We start from the raw sequence: 20,211 nt of genomic DNA on the forward strand, positions 1-20,211 counted from the left end.
GGCATTGTCAAGGAAGAAGTTTGAATCTTGTTGTGAGATCACCGACCTCCGCATAATTGTGAGGGGAAAGATGTGTTGGGTTAGAGCTTCCAACTATGTGTCTAAAAAGTTCAACCTAAGCAAACCCATTTTGTCTCACTATTTGATCTAAGTGGAGAGGGGTCTTTCAGGACACAATCATGGGATAGAAAAAGAGGGAAAAAATTTGTGGTGAATTTCATTGTACAGTCCTATAAAACTACAATTTTTGCTTCATTCATCATTGGATCAAACTATAATTTTGACAGCATGTTCATGACATAGGGTTCTTCATTCTGATCGAAGAGATTGCCAATCTAAGGTTTAAAGTTAAAAATACCAGTCCCGAGGTTTGAAAATATTATTGCTTTGATTTATTGACGGATTATATGTAGTTGTTTATAGTTTTGATTTGACTATATTCTATTCATATTTGATCTTAGGGGATCTTAATTTACGGGCTTATATTCATGGATTATTGCTTCTCACGTTGAAAATATTTTCCCATGCTAAAAATATTAGTGTTTACTTTGTAATTATTATTGTCATTTTATTTTGTTGTTACTCTTTACATATTCTTGTAAGTTTGAAGAATGATTTTCGTTTTATACTTTAAATATTTTTTTGTTATTTTTGTTTTATTTTTCATCAGTAGTTACATTACGTTATCATGTGTCATTACTATTGAGAGAAATATTTTTTAAAGTACTCAGTCTAAAAATATGAGAATTTCATGTGAATTCGGAAAAGAGAAAGGAATGAAAGGAAAGGGATATTAGTGGAGACAGGTAAGGAACATAGTGGCCAGACAACACAGATTGTAGAAACCAGTAAGCACCAAGCACGCTTGTTGTTCATACCTCAATGCTCCATATTTCATCATGCAAACCAATTTCATTCGCATATGAATCTTTTCTTGAAATTTATTTTCTACTATTTTAATATTAATATGGTCAAGAATATTGTTTTTTAATCCTCTCGACACAAACATGATATATAAATCCTTGATTCACGTTTTATCTAATGTCAAATTTTAATTATATATTATATTGATTGTTTTTGTCAAATTTGATTAAAAGTATATAATGATAAAAAGTTAATTAATCATACTTCATATATATAAATAAAGTTAAGAAAAATAGATTTTTCCCATGTGCGCGAGCACTTTCATACAAACTATTAAATTTTAATTAGATTATCTATATGCTCGAGAATATTTTAGAGCATTATAACTCTAAATTTCTTAGCACATTCCTAAAGTCAATCCTTTCAATAGGTTTTTTCATATGCTAAGTTTTAATATCTGAACCAATGAGCTAAAAAGAAAAATCCTGTTGAATAGATAGAATTTACAAAATTTATAAATTTTAAAACTATTTCATTATATATATATAAATTCAATTTAATGTATAGCATAGTTTAAAAAATAATACAAAATAATATTACATAACTATTTCTATATTTTGGTAATCACTAAGTTAATATAAACATATCAACAATTTACATAAACAAAATTTTAATATAAATAAAAAAATTGAAGAAACAAATTCTTAATCCTCAATTTGGATAATACAATTTATTGTTGTTGTAGATGAAAGAACAAATGTGAAATGCATTTATTTTCTACAATTTGCATCAAAATATGAAAGTGTCCTTTTGAAAGTTTAAAGGGAAAGAGGTCCCTCATCTAAGTGAAGAGACTTGATGGAAAAGGAACTTCATTGCAACAAAAATACTCATTTGCCCATTTGATTTGAACAAAAAATTGAGGAGGAAAGAATTCACAACACCACGAGAGAGTCGATTCTAGATTGAAAAGAATCAATTCTTCAGTCAATTCTCCTCTTTATTATTTCTGAAGAATTGATTCTCCTATTTCTTAATAATCAATTATGTTGTGTGTGTATTTTAAGCAAACCAATTCTTCCTTGCATAGGGTGGTGTAGCAGTAGTGTGATAGGGATTGATAGAGTGTGTGGTAGTAAAAGGGAGAGAGAGAGAGCACAGGAAGAGAGAAAATCAATGCAGAGATTGTGAATACGAGATGTATTGCATATTAGGAAAAAGAGTATATATACAAAGTGCTTACTGTCAAATGACAGTTAAGGAAGTTAAACTTTCTGATTTACGATTTACTTTCTAATATAGTGTTGGTCTTGTGACAGTGATGGTGCGTTGTTGTGGTGAAACTTGTTGGTGGTGGATAGGGTGATTTTGTGGGGTTGGAGGTGGTTTTGTGGGATTATTATGGTGTTGTGGTGATTGTATTTTTCTAGTCGCATGATTGTTATGGTGTCTTAGGGTTTGTATGGTGATAGTTGTATCATGGTGTCGATAGTGAGATCCTTAAAATACCCTCCTTATAACATCATAGCAAGTAAACACAGAGAAATTTTCTTTCATTCCTCTGAAACCTCTCCAATGATTTCCATCTTCTCTCTTCAATATTTCACTCAAATATCATCTTTTCTATAAGCTGATATTGTTGTTGGAATCCTTTCAGAGAACTCTTCCATTCTAGCTAGTCAAAATCGTGGTTAGAGTAAATTTTTGTTCTATCTTGTTTCTATGAGTTCAGTTTGTGATTTCTACCTTCCGGTGTATATTTAAGTTGCATGTGATCCATTTTCATTCCATAAGACTCTCAACATGCTAGTGAATCTAGCTCTGTACCCAAATAATTTATTTAACCTTCTTATATGTGTAGGTCGGGTTTTTGTGAGAAAGAGTTGTGAAATTATGTTAAGGTACTTAAAAGGACATCAATTAAGGCGAGGGAGACTAAGTTTGGTTTGATTTTAAGTTACTTGTTGTTTTGAATTGTTTTCCTATAAATTGGTAAGTTGTGTTTGTGAAATCAAGATGTAAGATCATTGGTTTTTTATTTTAAGTTGAGATGCATGAAACTTAAATGTCATAACTTTAAATGGTGTTATGGTGTTGGAAATTTGGGGTCTTCTAGTATTTATTCTATAAATAAATTTGGTTAAGTAATGTAAGTGGTTTCTACAAACATGACACTTGGGTGTTGGTGTGACTAGATTTGTCTCGAAAATATAGATAGAGTTTCTACCATATGCAAACTCATTGAGAGTGCCTATTTTCGCTAGGCAAGAACCAAAAATCGAATTTGGTAAGATTCCAGAGAGGTTTTCTTGTTGGGTGAGTCATCCTCACATTGGGCAAGTAGGGTTTTCCTACTCTGAGTCATCTCGGAAAAATTTGAATTTCTGTTTCGTTAAGTGTTAGGTCAAGTTAAAATATTTATAAAAGGTTAAAGACATATGATTCTTCATTTTTTTCTATTGGGGTCTTTGATTGAAGATGTGTAGTTAGAGCATTTTTTTCTTAATATTCTTATAGTTTAGGTTGTTGACAACTTTGTTTATACATAACTTTTCTCATACTTATCTAATTGAATTAATTTTTTTTGCATTATGTTATTTATTCGATTATCTTTAATTTGATTCTAGGAACATAAGTTTGAGAAAGCTACAATTTTTCTTTTAAATCTCAATTAGTTTTGTATATGTTATTAAGTCTGTGTAATATACTTAAGAATAACAATGTGAGAAAGAAAAATATGGCTATGTTTGATGCATGAAGAATAAAAAACACCTTTTCAGAAAAAGAATTTAATATATTTAATAATAATAATGTTCAATGATAGTAATAATAATTTACACTAATTATATCTAAATTTAAATTTCATTTATCATAAAAGATAAAATAATAATAATTTCATTTTATCTATTAAAATATTTTTCTAATTTATCAAATATATCACACCACTTTCATAAAAAATTTTTTCAAATCCTTTCATTTCACACCATCTTTCCTTTGATCAAAACAATCTCATATTAATTAATTTTCTTTTCAACTCAAATTCACTTCCTTAAATCCATCTTCATATCAACATAAATTATTTTTCTTTCATGTATAAATAGAATTATATATATATAATACTATTATGCACCATTAATAGAATAATCTTATGAGTATGGCGGTACAATAAACCTGAGCATCTTTCTTAACACGACATTTAAATTAGGATTTCACGCCGGAATTTGTCTCCCATTTGCTTCTTTTAGCAAATAAAATATTTTAATCCAATCTTTACTTCAACAAATTAGCATTTGAAAATTTCGAATGAATTGAGGATGATTCGACCGTAAGATTGATATTCCATGACAAAGAGAGTCAGAAGAAAGAAGATTTGAAAAATTAGTTTTGGATGTGATATGTATTTGTTGTTGACATCATCCAAGATACGAAAATCAATCAGAAATTCAATTTTCAAGTGCTATCAAGATTATACTCAAATAATTAAAGTTGCTATGGTTGGATATCAAACTATCAATTTGCAGATACTATACGAATATTCTCTAGTTTATATTAAAATTATGATTAATACTACGTAAGTGTAGAAATGTTCAATCCTACTTTAAGATTTTTTTTAAACAAAAGAAATAAATTAATGTGGAATCTGTCTTTGTTGTCACCACAAGATTTTAGTTCAAACAAAGAATCTTACAAGCTAAAACTATTATCAGCGACAATTACATTATTGTTTAATTCGTGTTTTTTATTCTAATATTCTATTGGGCACGAATACTTATTTTCACCTAAAACATTTAAATATAAAAAAGGACAATGTGTGACAAGAAAGCTAGATTCATAAAATGTTGAGTTATCAAGTGGATTAGCCTTTTTAAAACCAAATCTTATTATTTCGTTTAGTTTGTTGGTTGGTCAAATCCGACCAACCTAATTTAACTCAAATATTTTTTTACCAATGTTTTATAATTTTAAAAGAAAAAATAGATTGTATACTAGTATTTTGTTTATATAATAATGTCAAGCTTAATATATATATTAATGTCAAGCTTAATATAGATCTAATGTTTTTTTATACTAGTATTTTGTTTTCATGTTTTGTTTTACCTATTGAGTCAAATCAAATTAACGCAATCAAGCTTTATATATTTTATTATAATTATAATAAGCAGTTTAATTAGTAATTATAGGTTATAATTTATTTTTATATTTATATTTATATTTTACTAAATTGACTTCAAATATTTGTTAAATAGATAATTGAATTCTTTTTTTAATTGACACAAATTTATTATAAAAGTGTCACATATCAAAATCAAAATTAGTTCATCTTTTATTATAATTTTTTTATTTACTTTTTTTTTCATTTTTCTCTCTCCTCATTCTTTCAAGTTCTTCTGTCTTCCTCCACCTTTACTCATTTTTTTTTTCCACTTTTCATGATACATAATATTTTTTAGCATCAATTTAATTAACATAAAGACCAAATTAATTTTATTTAACAAATATTAAAATCCAATTGAGTAAAGTGATAAAATATCAAAATTAATCATAAATATAAAAATCAAATTACTAATTAACTCATAGATAACATTCAATAAATAATCAACCAAAAACTTGTCAACAGTATATTACTAATATATCTATTTAAATGAAAATTGATAACACTTTTTTCTAAAACATTTATACCTTAAAATATATTAATTAATCTTGCTTGTAGCTCTCTAGTTAAAAAAAAGTGTTAAAGTAAGTGCATTTATAGTACTATTCTTATACAAATTGCCTTCTTACATATATAGCAATTATTTGAGTTGATTTATAGGTCGAAGTTTGTAGCCTCTTATTTTAATTATGTTTATATACTCCATACATTAGAAAGGCACCAGCCGAGTAATTTCTTTGAAATATTTTAATTTTTTTTGTTTGTTGCCTCTTGGTTATAAAATAAATAAAAAGTGATAATGTTTCCTTAGTGATTTGATTTTTATACTACGGAATTATTCTCTGTCCTTAGTGCATGCGTAAACATAAAATCTCTCATAATATCTAAGAAAAATCTGTATCATGTACTATTTGATCTTATCTTCCCGAACTGATAAAATCTGCAGAATAAGAGAATATATATAAAAAGGAATAGGACGGCACACTATGTTTTATTATTAAATGAAGAACAAAAATAGTAAAATGACGTTTTAAAGATATAATCTAGTTGATTAAGGTATATGGAAAAATGTAAAATACAATGAATCTAGGAGCAAATTTAATGATTAAAACGTTGTTAGTAGATTAAGTATAATTAAGCAAAAGAACTTTTAGGCTGTACCGCACAGAAAATGAACAGAGGCAGCAACTAATTGATGATATTTGAAAAGGTTTGACAAAAGGAAAGTCATAAAAAATGTGTAAATGGAAATGATTAAAGGCATTGACTCTAGGGAGACATTGTGTAAAAGTATGTTCTTGCATCTGAATTGAATTTTGCACATAAAGTTCATGAAAATGATTCTGGGGATGTTTTTGTGTTTTGTGGATTTGTCTTCAAAAGTCCCTCCCACATTATCAAGGAAAAGATTCCTTGTTAAACTCCAACTTCTAACCACTTTTCCAACTTTTCTCATTATCTAAGTACACTTCTTTCATTATCTCATTTACCACCATTAATTAAATTCAATTTTATTACAACACCTTTATTCCTCAGTTTATATCTAATGTCACTTAATTATTTTTTTAAATGATGTTTGTATTCTATTTAAATAATATAATTTAATATTATTTTTAGTTGAGTAAGATATTAAACACGCTTATTCACCTCATAAAAAAATTATTTTGAGCATGAAATTAAGTAATATGAGCATGAAATTAAGTAGTATGTGGATGGTTCAACATTAACCTTAATAATGAGATAATAATCATAACAAATCTCAGATTTTGATACGGTTGGGAATCCAAAGTCCTACATTAAATAGAAATGAGAAAGTAGAACACTATATAAAAATGAAAGATTCATTAACTCATTGTCTTAAGGTTTTAGGTAAAAGGTGGTGTCAATCCTTTATATGGTTGAGCTTAGATCTGATTGGTATTGTACTTTTTCGATGAATTTCTTCCTCGATAAACTCAACAAATACGATATTATTTTAATATATACATTATCACAAAAAAGTAATAAATTTATTTTCACTTTAAATAATACTTTTATTATAAAAGAAAACATAAATTCAATTTTCAAATATTAGCTTTTGTCCATGTGACTCTACTAGATTTAGTTAAGTAAATTCTAACACAACATAAAAGATGAATTTTTAAAAGAAAATTAAAAAGTGTAAAACTAATTTTAGGTTCTTTGAATAAATAAATATTTGTGTTAGTATCATATTTAAAAAAAGATTGGAAAAACACAAATTACTCTTATTTTTGTTATTAAATAAATTAATATATTATCTAAAGACACTAATAAAAATGAAAAGGTTAGTATAAGACTAATTAGAATAAATAAGTTAGTGTTTGTTTAACATACGATGAGTTATAGGTTTTGAATATGTGTACATTTTTTACAACGAATATGAATTGTAGATTTTTAATTTAAAAATCTAAATTTAAAGATAACAAACTTTCTCACTCTTAATTTTGTTTTCTACATTTTATATGAATCTCATCACACTAATCTTCTTCATTTATATTCATAAATCTTATCACACTTATCTTTTTTAGCGATACTCATCTCTTTCACCAACATTTATCTCCTTCTTATTTTTCATCTACGTACATATCCTTTACTTATATTTTTTCCTTATCTCTTTCATCTACATTAGTCTCCCTCATCAATATTTATCTTCTTCACCTATACTCATCTCCTTCATCTATTATAATTTTTTTTTGTTTATATTAATTTAATATTAAAGCATTGTATATTTTTTAAGTTAATGTCATTAGCATTAGCCAAACCAACAAAAGTTAAATTAATACTAAAATTAAGTTAATGTTGGTTAGTCAATGCTAAATTTTAAAAAGAAAAACACATTACTAATTAACCTCCATAATTATATATATATATATATATATATATATATATATATATATATATATATATATATATATATATATGAGGTTTGCTAGCCTGTTTTTCAGTTGGTACATTTTAGCAATGTGTATCAGGTTTTAGTAGACAAAAATACCCTTATATATCATGGATTCTAAGTTTTAAGGTTAAGGGTATTTTAATAATTTTCATTCTCAAAACTGAAAAAAAGAACCCCAAAATCCTTACTCACCTCTCTCATTCCTCTCAACCCTTTCTCTTTCATTTCTGTCACTCCAACCTTTTCTCTGTCATCCCTATTGTAGCCTCAATTGAAAAAATCAGAAACATTTGTCGTTAAACAATTTTACAAAAAATAATTTTATAATGAGGGAAGTGAAAATGTTGGAGTGAAAGGGATGACAGAGAAAATGTTAGAGTGAGAGAGATGAAAGAGAAAGGATTGAGAGGAATGAGGGAAATGAACAAGGGTTTTGAGTTTTTTTTTTAGTTTTGAGAATGAAAATTATTAAAATACCCTTAACCTTAAAACTTATAATCCATGATATAGAAAGATATTTTTGTCTACTAAAACTCGGTACACATTGCTAAAATGTACTAACTGAAAAAAGGCGTACGTGCGTTAACAAACCCCATATATATATATATATATATATATATATATAAAATATTTTTTATAAATTTTATGTTGTATTTACCATATCTTCTCAATGATACTCTTTTTACTTATATTTATACCTTGAAATTTTTATTCACCATAAAATATAAATGAAAATTGTTCTGCGAAAATGTAAGAATTACTTTTAACTCTTGTATAATGATTTGTTAAAGATAATAGTTAAAAATATTTCTAAAAATTAAATGTCATGTACTAAAAAGGCTTTTGTGGTTATCCTGCAATTTTCAAGTACTATGTCATAAGAAAATCTTTAAATATCAACAAATTTTAGAGATAAAAATAATTAATTATTATATTAATTAATTTAGATATCAATCTATAAATTAAAATTTATTGATATCTAAAATCACTTCTCGTATGAATAAATTTTTTTGATTGATTTGTGAAATAAATTCTAAATTGATTATTAAAATTAGCTATCACGATTTTGATTACCAAAAAAATTAGTATCTAAATTTGTTACTAATTAACTAGACACTAACTTAAACGCTGATTCTTTTGGTAGCCAAAACTTTGTTAGTTAGTAGCTAATTTAGAATCTAATTCACAAATTAATTATAATTTTTTATTTACAATAGAAACTATTTGAGATACTAATAATTTTTTTTTATAAATTAGTATCTAAATTAGTCACTAGAATAATTATTTTTTGTGATATAAAATTAGTTGCTATTTAAGTGTTTTTCTTGTATGTATAAATGAATTTGTATTTAGCTCATATGAGGTAGCTACTAAAGGGTTGTACCTTATTCAATAAAAATGTTCTACTACTATATTTTAAGAATTTATATAGTTTAACATATTGAGATAAATAAAAAGACAGAAGCTTATAAAATACAATTCAATTACAATATTGTTATAATTATATAATAATATAATAATTCCAATGAGAAAGTAAATTTTCATATCATTCCTAGGACATACTCTTTTTTCATACTAGAAAACCTTCACTAATTTTCACAACTTAAATCTCATCCTTTATGTGAGTATGAACATTTAACAAAGTCTATATAATATGATAATTCTTCTTAAAAATGACCATATTCACACATATAATCAACACATAAAATAAGATAATTACAAACCCAATAGATTTATGGTATAAAACAGTTCTAACTCTGCTCAACCTAAAGTGGCTCTATCTCTAGTCAACTTCATACTCAATAGATTTAAGACATAAAATGGTCTTGTCTCTATTAAACCTCATACTTAATTCCACCAATAAAATATACTTTTGGCTCTTAGAGTTCTTTTCTCATGTAATCATTAGGATATTTGTCAAACGCCCTTAACGTTGTTCTCTACTTAAACTTAAACTAGTTTAGCCAAATATTTTTCTTGCTCACGAAGACACTTCAAGAAGTATGCTCGATTAGCGTGACCTTGATTCACTTTCTCTTCAACACACTAGTTTTAGATTTCAAATATTTTTCCATTAAAGAGTACAATCACCCAACAAATCGAGCATTGGGAGAAATTCCTCATCATAAATTCGCGTAATGAAACCTTGGCTCACTTAGTAACCAAGACACTTATAGGTTCACTAAATTTTTCAAAAATATTTTTGTCAAAAACAAGGGGTTCAATTCAATCACTCAGTGACTAAGACCACTGATTGTTGGTTTCACCAAGTTCGGCCAACAAATTATAACTCACCTACAAGTGAGACCATTTGAGCTCACTAGAATTCTAAATTTTCATCTAGCGAGAGATTAGCTCCTCCAACACGTTTGTATAAGACTAGAAACTTAACATATGAGTTAGGATACAAACAAAGTCTCACATAAAATAAAACAAGAGATGTATATGACTTTACATACACATAAGATATCCTTGGTAAGAAGTCTTTTGGAGTAGTACTAAAAACAAATCCCGTGAGGGCTTAGCCCAAAGCGGACACTATCTTACCATTGTGGAGATTTGTGTGTGTGTTGAACCTCCCTACAATTAGTATCAATATGGATATGAGTTTATATACACATAAGATACCTCCCTTGGTAAAAGGCCTTTTGGAGTTGTACCAAAAGTAAAATCGTAAAAGTTTAGCCCAAGACGAAGAATATCTTATCATTGTAAAGACCTACGTGTGTCGAACTTCCCTTACATTCTAATATAGCAAAAACTAAATAATTTAAGTATGGTTACACTAACATTTATCAAAATTGTTAACATTTAAAATAAACCTACCGAAATTTAAACTTCAATTCTCCATAATATTTTTTTTTTAGAAGTGAATTTTAATAAGATTAGTTTATAAAATAAGATTTACAATTCACTGTATTATAATTTAATTTAGCTTTTAATTGACGTCATACTCTCCAACCCATACCATAATTTCAATTTCAATGGTTGGATATCTCAAACATCAAACTAGAAAAATCCAATAACAAGTAATAGAAGACCCAACACGAATTTAAAATATGTTGATACCAATTAAGAATGTAAAATTTAAACTTAACTAAACTCAAAATAACTATAGGTAAAGTTGGCACCTCAATATAAGTTTATCTTATCTCAAATGTAATTTAAATTCATGTATCTCAATTAAATAAGTTTCATATTCATTTCACTGTTATGACTTTCCTATTAGTACTCCCCACTATCCCTTTTTTCTATATATGATTATTATTATTGTGATGATGATAAAGTATTGAGCACCAGCATAGCAACTAATATCTGGCTGTTGTTGTTACTAAAATCTTCTCTGTTTATCCCACAACCACCATTTCCAGAAACGTGTACTTCAAAGATTCTTCAACCATATGAAACTGTGAGGTATAGTTAATTCAAATTTCAAAACCACTAGCAAAAAGAAGTCACTCACCTATCATCATTATCTCTTTCTTCTTTTGCTGCCAAAAAATTAGGGTTTTTCCTAACTTGAACCTAACGAAAGTAATGATTTAAGATAATATATATATATATATATATATATATATATATATATATATCTTAAGTAATAAATTTATAAATTATGAATTATAAGAAGATAATAATTGTTTTAAAAATTGTGATAAAGAAGGTGGTGAAGTATAAATAGTTATTACGTGTTTGAAAGAGAAAGAGGTAAAGAAATGGAAAAAGGGATGGGTGGTGATGATGAGGAATAAGGACAGTAGAAGTGAGTAAGTACTCACTAGCTAGGACATGCAAATTTAAGAGTGGATTCTCCACAAAATCCTTAGTGGAGTTTACCCACGCTCAACTCAACCCTCAATCTGCCACTCCAACAATTTATTGCATTCATGGTCCTACACAAAATCCTTATTCTAAACTACTTTTATATTATTTTCATGCCCACGTTTCGATTTTATCATTCCCATACGCATCTAAACTCATGGTGCATTCCAAGTATTTCTCCTCTTCATCCTTGCCTTTTCATTAAAATAACAATGTCAACTACATATTTTTCTCTTTAATATTTACCTTTTCTCCTTGCTTTTCTTTCAAACTCATACTCTCACGTTTTAAAAAGTTCTTCATTGCGTAATTAACTTATTATGACGACATCTTTTTCAACTATAATCATACAAAACATGTAATATATCAACAAAAATGTCATTTGACAAATATAATTAACGTATTTGATTGTTTTTTTGTTGTTGTTGTTGTGAGATAGATATTTTCAAAAACAAACTAAGAATTTGGTAGGAGCAAATGAAACAACATGTACCATTAAGACAGGTAGAAAATAACGGATTGATTAATAGAATTTAACTTTAAATCTAAGTTTACTTTAAGAGTTTTAATATGAAGTTTATCCTACTTATATAATATAGGATTTTTAGGAGACTTCCTCCACACTAAGACACATGTACATCTTAAATATGAAACTAAACATTTATTAATAGTTTGATTATAATAAAAAAAATTTGTTAAGATAAATTTTAAAATTTTGATTTAAGAAATAAACTTTAAGTTTATTTCAGTCTCACAAAACTTACTTTTAAGTTATTTACATTCAATTATGTAATTAGTAAGTGACGTGAAGGTGTGTGTTGAAAGACCAAATTATAATAGATATAAGTGAGATACAAATTTCGTCTTATAAATCGATTTTCAGTTTTGTAGGATTGAGTTATGCTTAAAAAATCACTTTCTAATAATCTACTAATATTTTCAAATAATAACCTAAGTAATAAAAATTTTCTCCTGTTCTATCTTGTTAACTCATTTGATATGTATAATACATCTGTGTGACATTATTGATAAACTTTAATCGAAGTAAAATCTTTAACTATAATTAAGTAGATATAACCCTTTGCAAAATTATTTATTAATAACCTTATCCTTATTCATTAAACCCTAAATGCTAACTTATAAATTAATTATGGAGAGGAATAAGAAGTCCGATATATAGTATAGTATAGTTCAGCCCACTAACGTGAGTCACTATATAGACAAGAGGAAGGGATGGTGGGTGGTATTATCAAAGGTTGGCTTGACCACCCTCAACCTCAAACAGAAGCAACAATGGATAAGTGAGTGAATGGGTAGTTTCTTAATTATAGTAAAAGATGGATATATATATATATATAAATATAAAATAGGCAGGTCCCCACCACATTTTCCGTCACAGAGAAACATGTTGTAACAACTGTGTTCCGCGTGTCAGTGTTGGTGCGCACGTGTACATGTCGCCCCAATATGACCACAACACCCCAACTTTCCGCGCGTGCTGTGTTTATTTCCCTAAATTCCTACTTCCATTTGTTCTCCAAAATGCCAAAACCTCATTCACCAACAATGGGCCCCACCACAAAACATGCAGCAACATGGTACGCCAATGGTACCACCAATCCCACGGAACCTCACTCTCTTTTTCCTTCATACTCCTAAAATCTTATACATTTTCTTAACCAAATCAAATATTACAAACTCCTACATTCAATGTATCTTTTCAATACAAACTCCATCTTTATTTAGTGCATGCATGTTTTCATCCACATGCTAAACGTAAACATATCTTATACACCTATTTCAATCCTAATTCATGCTTAATTCATGATTTATGTTTATTAACTGGACACTTACATTGGGTAAGTGAATGGGACAACTTTTTATTACGAATGGAAGCATCACAAGCTTTTGCTATTAGAGTCAGTTTAGAAGTTAATTTTAAGTTTTCTTATAATAAATTTAGCTAATTTGAGACTACATATCTTTTGTAATACGCACTTATTCTCGTTCCTACGACGAGTAGTCCTTACACTCTTCATTTTCTTCATAAATATTAGTTTGTAAGTTAGAAGTATTATGAATTTTAAAATACTATGATTAAACTACATATTACCAACCGATAAATAAAATATTGAGTTAGAGTTAGATAAAACGAGTCATTAAATAAATTGTCTTTAAGATAATGAGTTTTGATTTAAACTTCTCCTGTTAGAAATATATTTACTCTTGTTCAAATTACATTATATCAGAGTACATAAAAGTGCTATGAAGAAAATAAACTTCTTGAAATTATTATCTAACTTTGTTCAAATCAGCAAGATTGTGATAAATAGCGAAGGATATGAATGAATTGGAGAAAAAAAAAGAGAGGAGCAATTCAGACTTAGTGAGAAGGAGGATTAAAAAAGGAAACTAAGTGATAAATTTCAAAAAATAACAATGTATAATAAAACTTTGTTGATAATAAAGAAAAAAAATAACTAATCTTTTACCCTAGTTCTGTTTTACAATATTATTATTTAATTTTTATGGAAATTTAGATGCATAACATTTTGAACTAATGAAAAGTTTTTATTAATTTAAACCTAGAGATTACCACACGAATACCTAATAAAAATTTAATGTATACAACATTTATCATAGCAAAATTACAGAAAAAAAGAAGAAGCCTAGTGGGTCCATTAATTATCCCTAGAAATAGATGTTAAATTCATGGTGTTATTATCAAAATTTACACCAAATTATCATTTTTTATATATCAACTATAAATTCATTCATTAAATTTAAATTCTATCTCAATTTCTATAGTATTTTTTTAGGGACATGAGATGTAGGGCGCATAATAGATCTTAAAATGTTTTTCTTAACTTTTTTTTTAAATAAATAGCAAAATTTTAAAGAAGTTTCAATATGATTAAATTATGAAATCCTATTTAAATACAATATAATTTGCTTTCAAAAATATTTATCTATTAAAATAAAACTAGAAAATATAATAATACTGTTAATTAAAATAAGAAACAAGTAAACAAAAATATCAAAATGATATACATAAAACAAATAATTTTTATATTAGTTTATCTAATTCAACTACTTGGAATCTATAGAAATTTTTATTTTCCATTTTTTATTTCTCTAAAATAACTCAAAGTAATCAAGTTAAATATGAGAAATAACAATTGAAAGTACATGTAGCCCAAGCTAACCGGAATTGTTCAAACCAATGAGTATTAATTTCTAAATCAAATTAATCCTTTAACCAACCCTAAGAGAATTTGTTATTTTTAAGATAACACGTATTTCTAAACAAGATAAAACTTTTCAATATCCATATTACGCAATCAATGAATATGATCAAGATCAAGGGAAAGTTTTAGAAAGTGTAAAACATACTGACTTGAGGTCAACCTAAATTTGAAAGATGTTAAGAACCCCTTATTGGATTAAGGCCACTAAGTCCTTAAGGTCCAATGTCCATCCTTAAAAACATAACACATGTAATGAAATAAAAAAAAGGACAAAATAAAGATATTATTATCTGAATATATATATATATATATATATATATATATATATATATATATATATATATATATATATATATATATATATATATATATATATATATATATATATATATATATATATAACATTGTGGAGCAAAAAGGGTGAGGCCCATATGCTGAATTTGAAGACTACATTAGTGTCACATAAAATGACATGTTGTCGGTAAAGTATATTAAACTATTTGTGTTATTAGAGATGTGTATGTAAGCATATCCAATAGTATAAGCATTAGCAATAATAATAATATTGACACTAGGTAAATATCTTAAATTTTTGTAGATTATGTCAAAATCATGAAAGTTTTTCCTCTTGTATAGTTTTTAATGTTTTTAAAAAATAATTTTAATTAGAAAAAACTAGCCGTAATATGCTGTAAAATAATAATATTAAATAGGAAAAAAAAAGTCATATAATGATGAAACAAAATCGTAAGATAAAATTTGTGACGAGAATTAAATATTAAATGAATATTTTAATGTATATTAGTATGTAATAAATAACCACTAAAAAATAAATTTATTGATGATATTATAAAATCGGTTTGCATAAATCAATATTATCGAATAAAAAAATTATTAATAAAATACTTGTTGATAAGTTTTATTTTCTGATAGAAAAATTTATTAGTAATTATCGATAATTATTTATAATTATTGACAAATAACATCTAGCAGTATTTATTTGTAAATAAAAATACTCTTGGATAATTATTAACAAATTTTGGTTATAAGTAGAATTTAATCCATAAATATTATGTTTGATCTTGTTTTCCTTTCGTCTCCTTCTTTTTTTTCTCATTTTTTCTTCTTTTTTTCTCTTCATTTTCTTCTGTCTATTATTCCTTCGTCGTCATTATTATTGTAGTATCCATCCTCGTATTCATTGTTGCGTTTGTCGTCTCCAACTTTTCCTTTCCGTTATGATTTATTTTCCTTTCTTCTCCTTCTCTTCTTACATCTTTGTCATCAGTTTATGATATTCTATTTCCTTTCATTTATCAAAAAATTTTAAAATTGACACCACAATTTTACTCACAAACTTATTAACTAATTTTTAAAAAATAAAATTACCTATATATTTGTTGAAGATATTTTAAAAGTTTAATTACCAACGAATTTTTAAAAAAGAAAAAGGCATTATTAATAATTTTAATAACAATTTTAATTAATGTATGGAAAGTGTGGGAGTATTTAATTAAAGATTTTGCAACCATCACCACATTAAAGATTTTTCAATTAATGTATGGAAAGTGTGGGAGTATTTAATTTTTAAATGATGCAAAATTATTTAATATTTTTTGTAATGACATGTCCTTATACAGACACAAAATCGAATTTTTCATCCACGACGACGTAGTATAAATGGAAGTGCTGATCACTATTGTCACACCCTACAACTCCATAACCACATTACACTTTTCATTCAATTCTGAATTCACTTTTGTGTTGATATTTTCTTCTGCGAGCATGGGTGAAGCTCCAGTGTTCTTCATTAACGGGTTCTCAAAGTTTGAACACGAAATCCAACAACAGAACCATGTGAACGACCAGAACCATGATTCCTCTTGGTACGAGGAAATCATCGATGAAGATCTGAAATGGTCTTTTAAACTCAACAGGTTCCTCATTACTTCATCCAATTCAATGTATAAAAGTTCAAAACAAAAAAGCTTTCTATAATTGCTTAACCTTTTATTCTTTTCTCTTTTATTTTTTTTCAACAGTGTGCTTCATAAAGCGATTAGTGAATACCAGGATATAACACTCTTAGACACCAAGCGTTTTGGCAAGGTTAACAACTCCTCCTCTTCTTCTCATAAGGCAGAACAAAAAGAAAAAGCAATATTGAGACATCTCAAACAAGTTTGACGTCATATTTAGTGTATCTTATCTATAATTTCATAGTTTATAATGTTTTAACTATAATAAAAATGTGTTAGGTGCTAACCTGAGATGATGGTTATTGATGTTGCATACAGGCTTTGGTTCTTGATGGGAAGATGCAGAGTGCAGAAACAGACGAGTTTATCTATCACGAATGCTTGATTCACCCTTCTCTTTTGTGTCACCCTAAGTACGAACATGTTTCATGGTTGAATCGTGTTAGAGTTCATTAATTCATCATATATGGTGTCTACAATGTTACATGGATTTTCTTAAAACTTCAAATGTTCGCACAAAACGGATTCTTAATTTTAAACTTAACCATTTTATTACAAAATAAGTAAAAATTATTTATCATAAAGTTACAAAAGTTATTTTAATTTTATGATTACAGTGATAATAATTTATTATTTTTTATTATCATAAAAAAATGTAAACAGACACGTATATGTGCATTTTTTTATCAGTATATATTATGATATCAATTATTCTAATATTAAAATTATATGAAGTCTAACGATTAAAGATGCTCTTGCCAAACTTTTTTTTTTATGAAGTCGGAATACTATATTAATCATGTCTATAAATTTATCATTTATTTCTAATGTATGTTATATGAAATTACGTATTACATACACGTTCTCACATAGTTTGATCCTTTTCCTTATAAAGTAGGTATGTGTGACATATTTTTATAGTAAAACATGAATTAATTATGATTTAGCAATGAACCTTGAACAATAATTTTTATTGTGCTTACTTGAAAAAGTGTAGTTTAGAGAATAATAGACATAGGTAGCAGTATATGATAATGGTTCTTGGTAGACATGATTGGGCTATGTACCCTTCACTAATTTGAAGAGACAAATGTTAATGATTGTGGCAGTCCCAAGACTGTCTTTATAATGGGAGGAGGTGAAGGCTCTGCAGCAAGGGAAGCCCTTAAGCACAAGTCAATGGACAGAATCGTTATGTGCGATATCGATAAGGTTTCTTAATTCTCTCTACCATACATTATTCATTTCTTTCTTAGCCGTTCATCAAATTCAAAAGTTAATTATATCCATAATCATATCGACATACAATAAGAATGTTTTTTTTAATATATAAATATAGGCACCCAACTATAAAATATAAGTGACTGTTGTTGGTTTTCTTGTCATAAGTTTATATAGACTATTATAATAGCACCTGAATGATTGACAAGATAATGGGTGTGTTCGGATAATTTTTTATATGAGAAAAATGAGAAAAGAAAAGTTTTTTTAGAAGTTAAAATCAGTTTGAGTTAATTTATAGAAATTTTCTTAATATTTTATTTTTAGATGTGTATAAACTAGTTTTCAAATTATAAAGAAATTTATTTGAGGTTCTGTCTTCTAAAAGTTTTATGGAGAAGTTTGTCTAAATAATCACTGTATTATTATTTAATGAAACAACTTTACAGTCTACTTATTTTACTTGACTCGGATGGTATGGTTCATTGTAAAATAATATATAAAAGAATTAATGCATAATGTTACGAAAAAAAATTAAAAATATATGGTATTAGTTTGAAGTTTGGACTCCTAATTGTTGCAGGAAGTGGTAGATTTCTGCAAAAAATACTTGATTGCAAATAGGGAAGCATTTTCTAATAAGAAGCTCGACCTTGTGATCAATGATGCGAAGTAAGTAACTTGGTGTTTATAATTCTTCTAATCATAACAAATTGGTATTAATATAAGTTTTAAGGTAAGTATTATAAATATCAATAACCTGAACAGCGACACATATGTCAGTGTAAAGGTGATTTTCTTAAGCATTTAAGAGTGTTTGGTATGTGTCTAAACAGTAGAAAGTTGGAAATAACTTGTAAAATTTTTGAAGGGCTGAATTGGTGAAGAGAAAGGAGAGATTTGATATCATTGTTGGAGATTTAGCAGACCCACTTGAAGATGGACCATGTTACCAACTCTACACCAAATCCTTCTATGAGAACACACTCAAACCAAAGTTAAATGATAATGGCATTTTTGTCACCCAGGTAGTTATGACAAACTTTGTTTTCATAATCACATACTCAACAGAGTTTGACAAAAAAAATTGCATATTGTGTAGGCTGGACCAGCAGGTATCTTCACACACAAAGAGGTTTTCACTTCCATATATAACACAATCAAACAGGTCTTCAAATGTAAGACTATCTAATTCATGAATTATAGACATCATTAACAGAGTCAAAATAACACAGGATGTTCTGTTTAAACTGAAACTACAGAGATTTTTTTTTTTTTTCGTACAGATGTCATTGCATACACAACTCATGTACCATCATTTGCTGACACATGGGGATGGGTCATGGTATGTGAAAAATAAAGCCTTGTTTCCTTTTGTACTAAAATGAAGTGCTCATAGATATTTTTTCACAAGAATTTTATGCTTTTCATTTAGGCTTCGGATCAACCACTATCAATTTGTGCTGAAGAAATGGACAGAAGAATTGCAGAAAGAATAGATGGAGAACTTCTCTATCTAAATGGTGCTTGGTTCCATTCATCCACAACCATGAATAAAACTGTTTACCAATCGTGAGTATTTGTAACTCAAATCCATAATCTCAGATCAAACCTAAGACCCATGTTAACTTTCCTTTCCACAACATTATTCAAAGAACAATTGATATGTTGATACCAACATAGTCACTTTATTGGATTTTTGACATGATCATATTATCATTGTTGCAGTCTGCAGAATGAAACTCATGTGTACACAGAAGAAAATGCTAGATTTATTCCTGGGCATGGAATGGCTTTTCGTCTCTAACTTTCAAGCCATAGATTGAGGGGTATTGTTTTGACCTATAGGATGCATTATTAGTTTCATTGTCATTGAATTATTATCTGCTTGGACTCTCTTGGTTTTTACGGTTTTTTCTTTGAAAAATGGGTTAAATAGAAGCAAGTGTTTATAAATTATCTTCAGTATTAATTCAAATAAATAAAGTTAAACCTTTTTTATAGTTTTCA

General features: G+C 27.2%; 1 protein-coding gene across 1 annotated transcript; it reads left to right on the plus strand.

Annotated features, from left to right (window-relative positions):
• Positions 1–16,718: 16,718 nt before the first annotated feature.
• ACL5 (S-adenosyl-L-methionine-dependent methyltransferases superfamily protein) lies at positions 16,719–20,211 on the plus strand. The gene is made up of 10 exons (XM_047309262.2): positions 16,719–16,938; positions 17,044–17,110; positions 17,299–17,393; positions 18,090–18,192; positions 18,785–18,873; positions 19,073–19,229; positions 19,304–19,379; positions 19,488–19,546; positions 19,637–19,773; positions 19,930–20,211. Exons 1-10 carry the CDS (start codon positions 16,787–16,789, stop codon positions 20,006–20,008), a joined length of 1,014 nt encoding a protein of 337 aa, XP_047165218.1. The 5' UTR covers positions 16,719–16,786; the 3' UTR covers positions 20,009–20,211.

This window comes from Vigna umbellata, chromosome 1 (assembly GCF_029865625.1).
Source record: "Vigna umbellata cultivar VRB3 chromosome 1, Vumbellata_1.0, whole genome shotgun sequence".
In the NCBI taxonomy this organism is placed as follows: domain Eukaryota; kingdom Viridiplantae; phylum Streptophyta; class Magnoliopsida; order Fabales; family Fabaceae; genus Vigna; species Vigna umbellata.

Coding starts and splice junctions, on each gene's coding strand:
- ACL5 (XM_047309262.2), top strand. CDS start 16,787: ATGGGTGAAGCTCCAGTGTTCTTCATTAACGGGTTCTCAAAGTTTGAA. Junction 18,193..18,784: donor TTATGTGCGATATCGATAAG/GTTTCTTAATTC, acceptor TAATTGTTGCAG/GAAGTGGTAGATTTCTGCAA. Junction 19,230..19,303: donor ATGGCATTTTTGTCACCCAG/GTAGTTATGACA, acceptor CATATTGTGTAG/GCTGGACCAGCAGGTATCTT.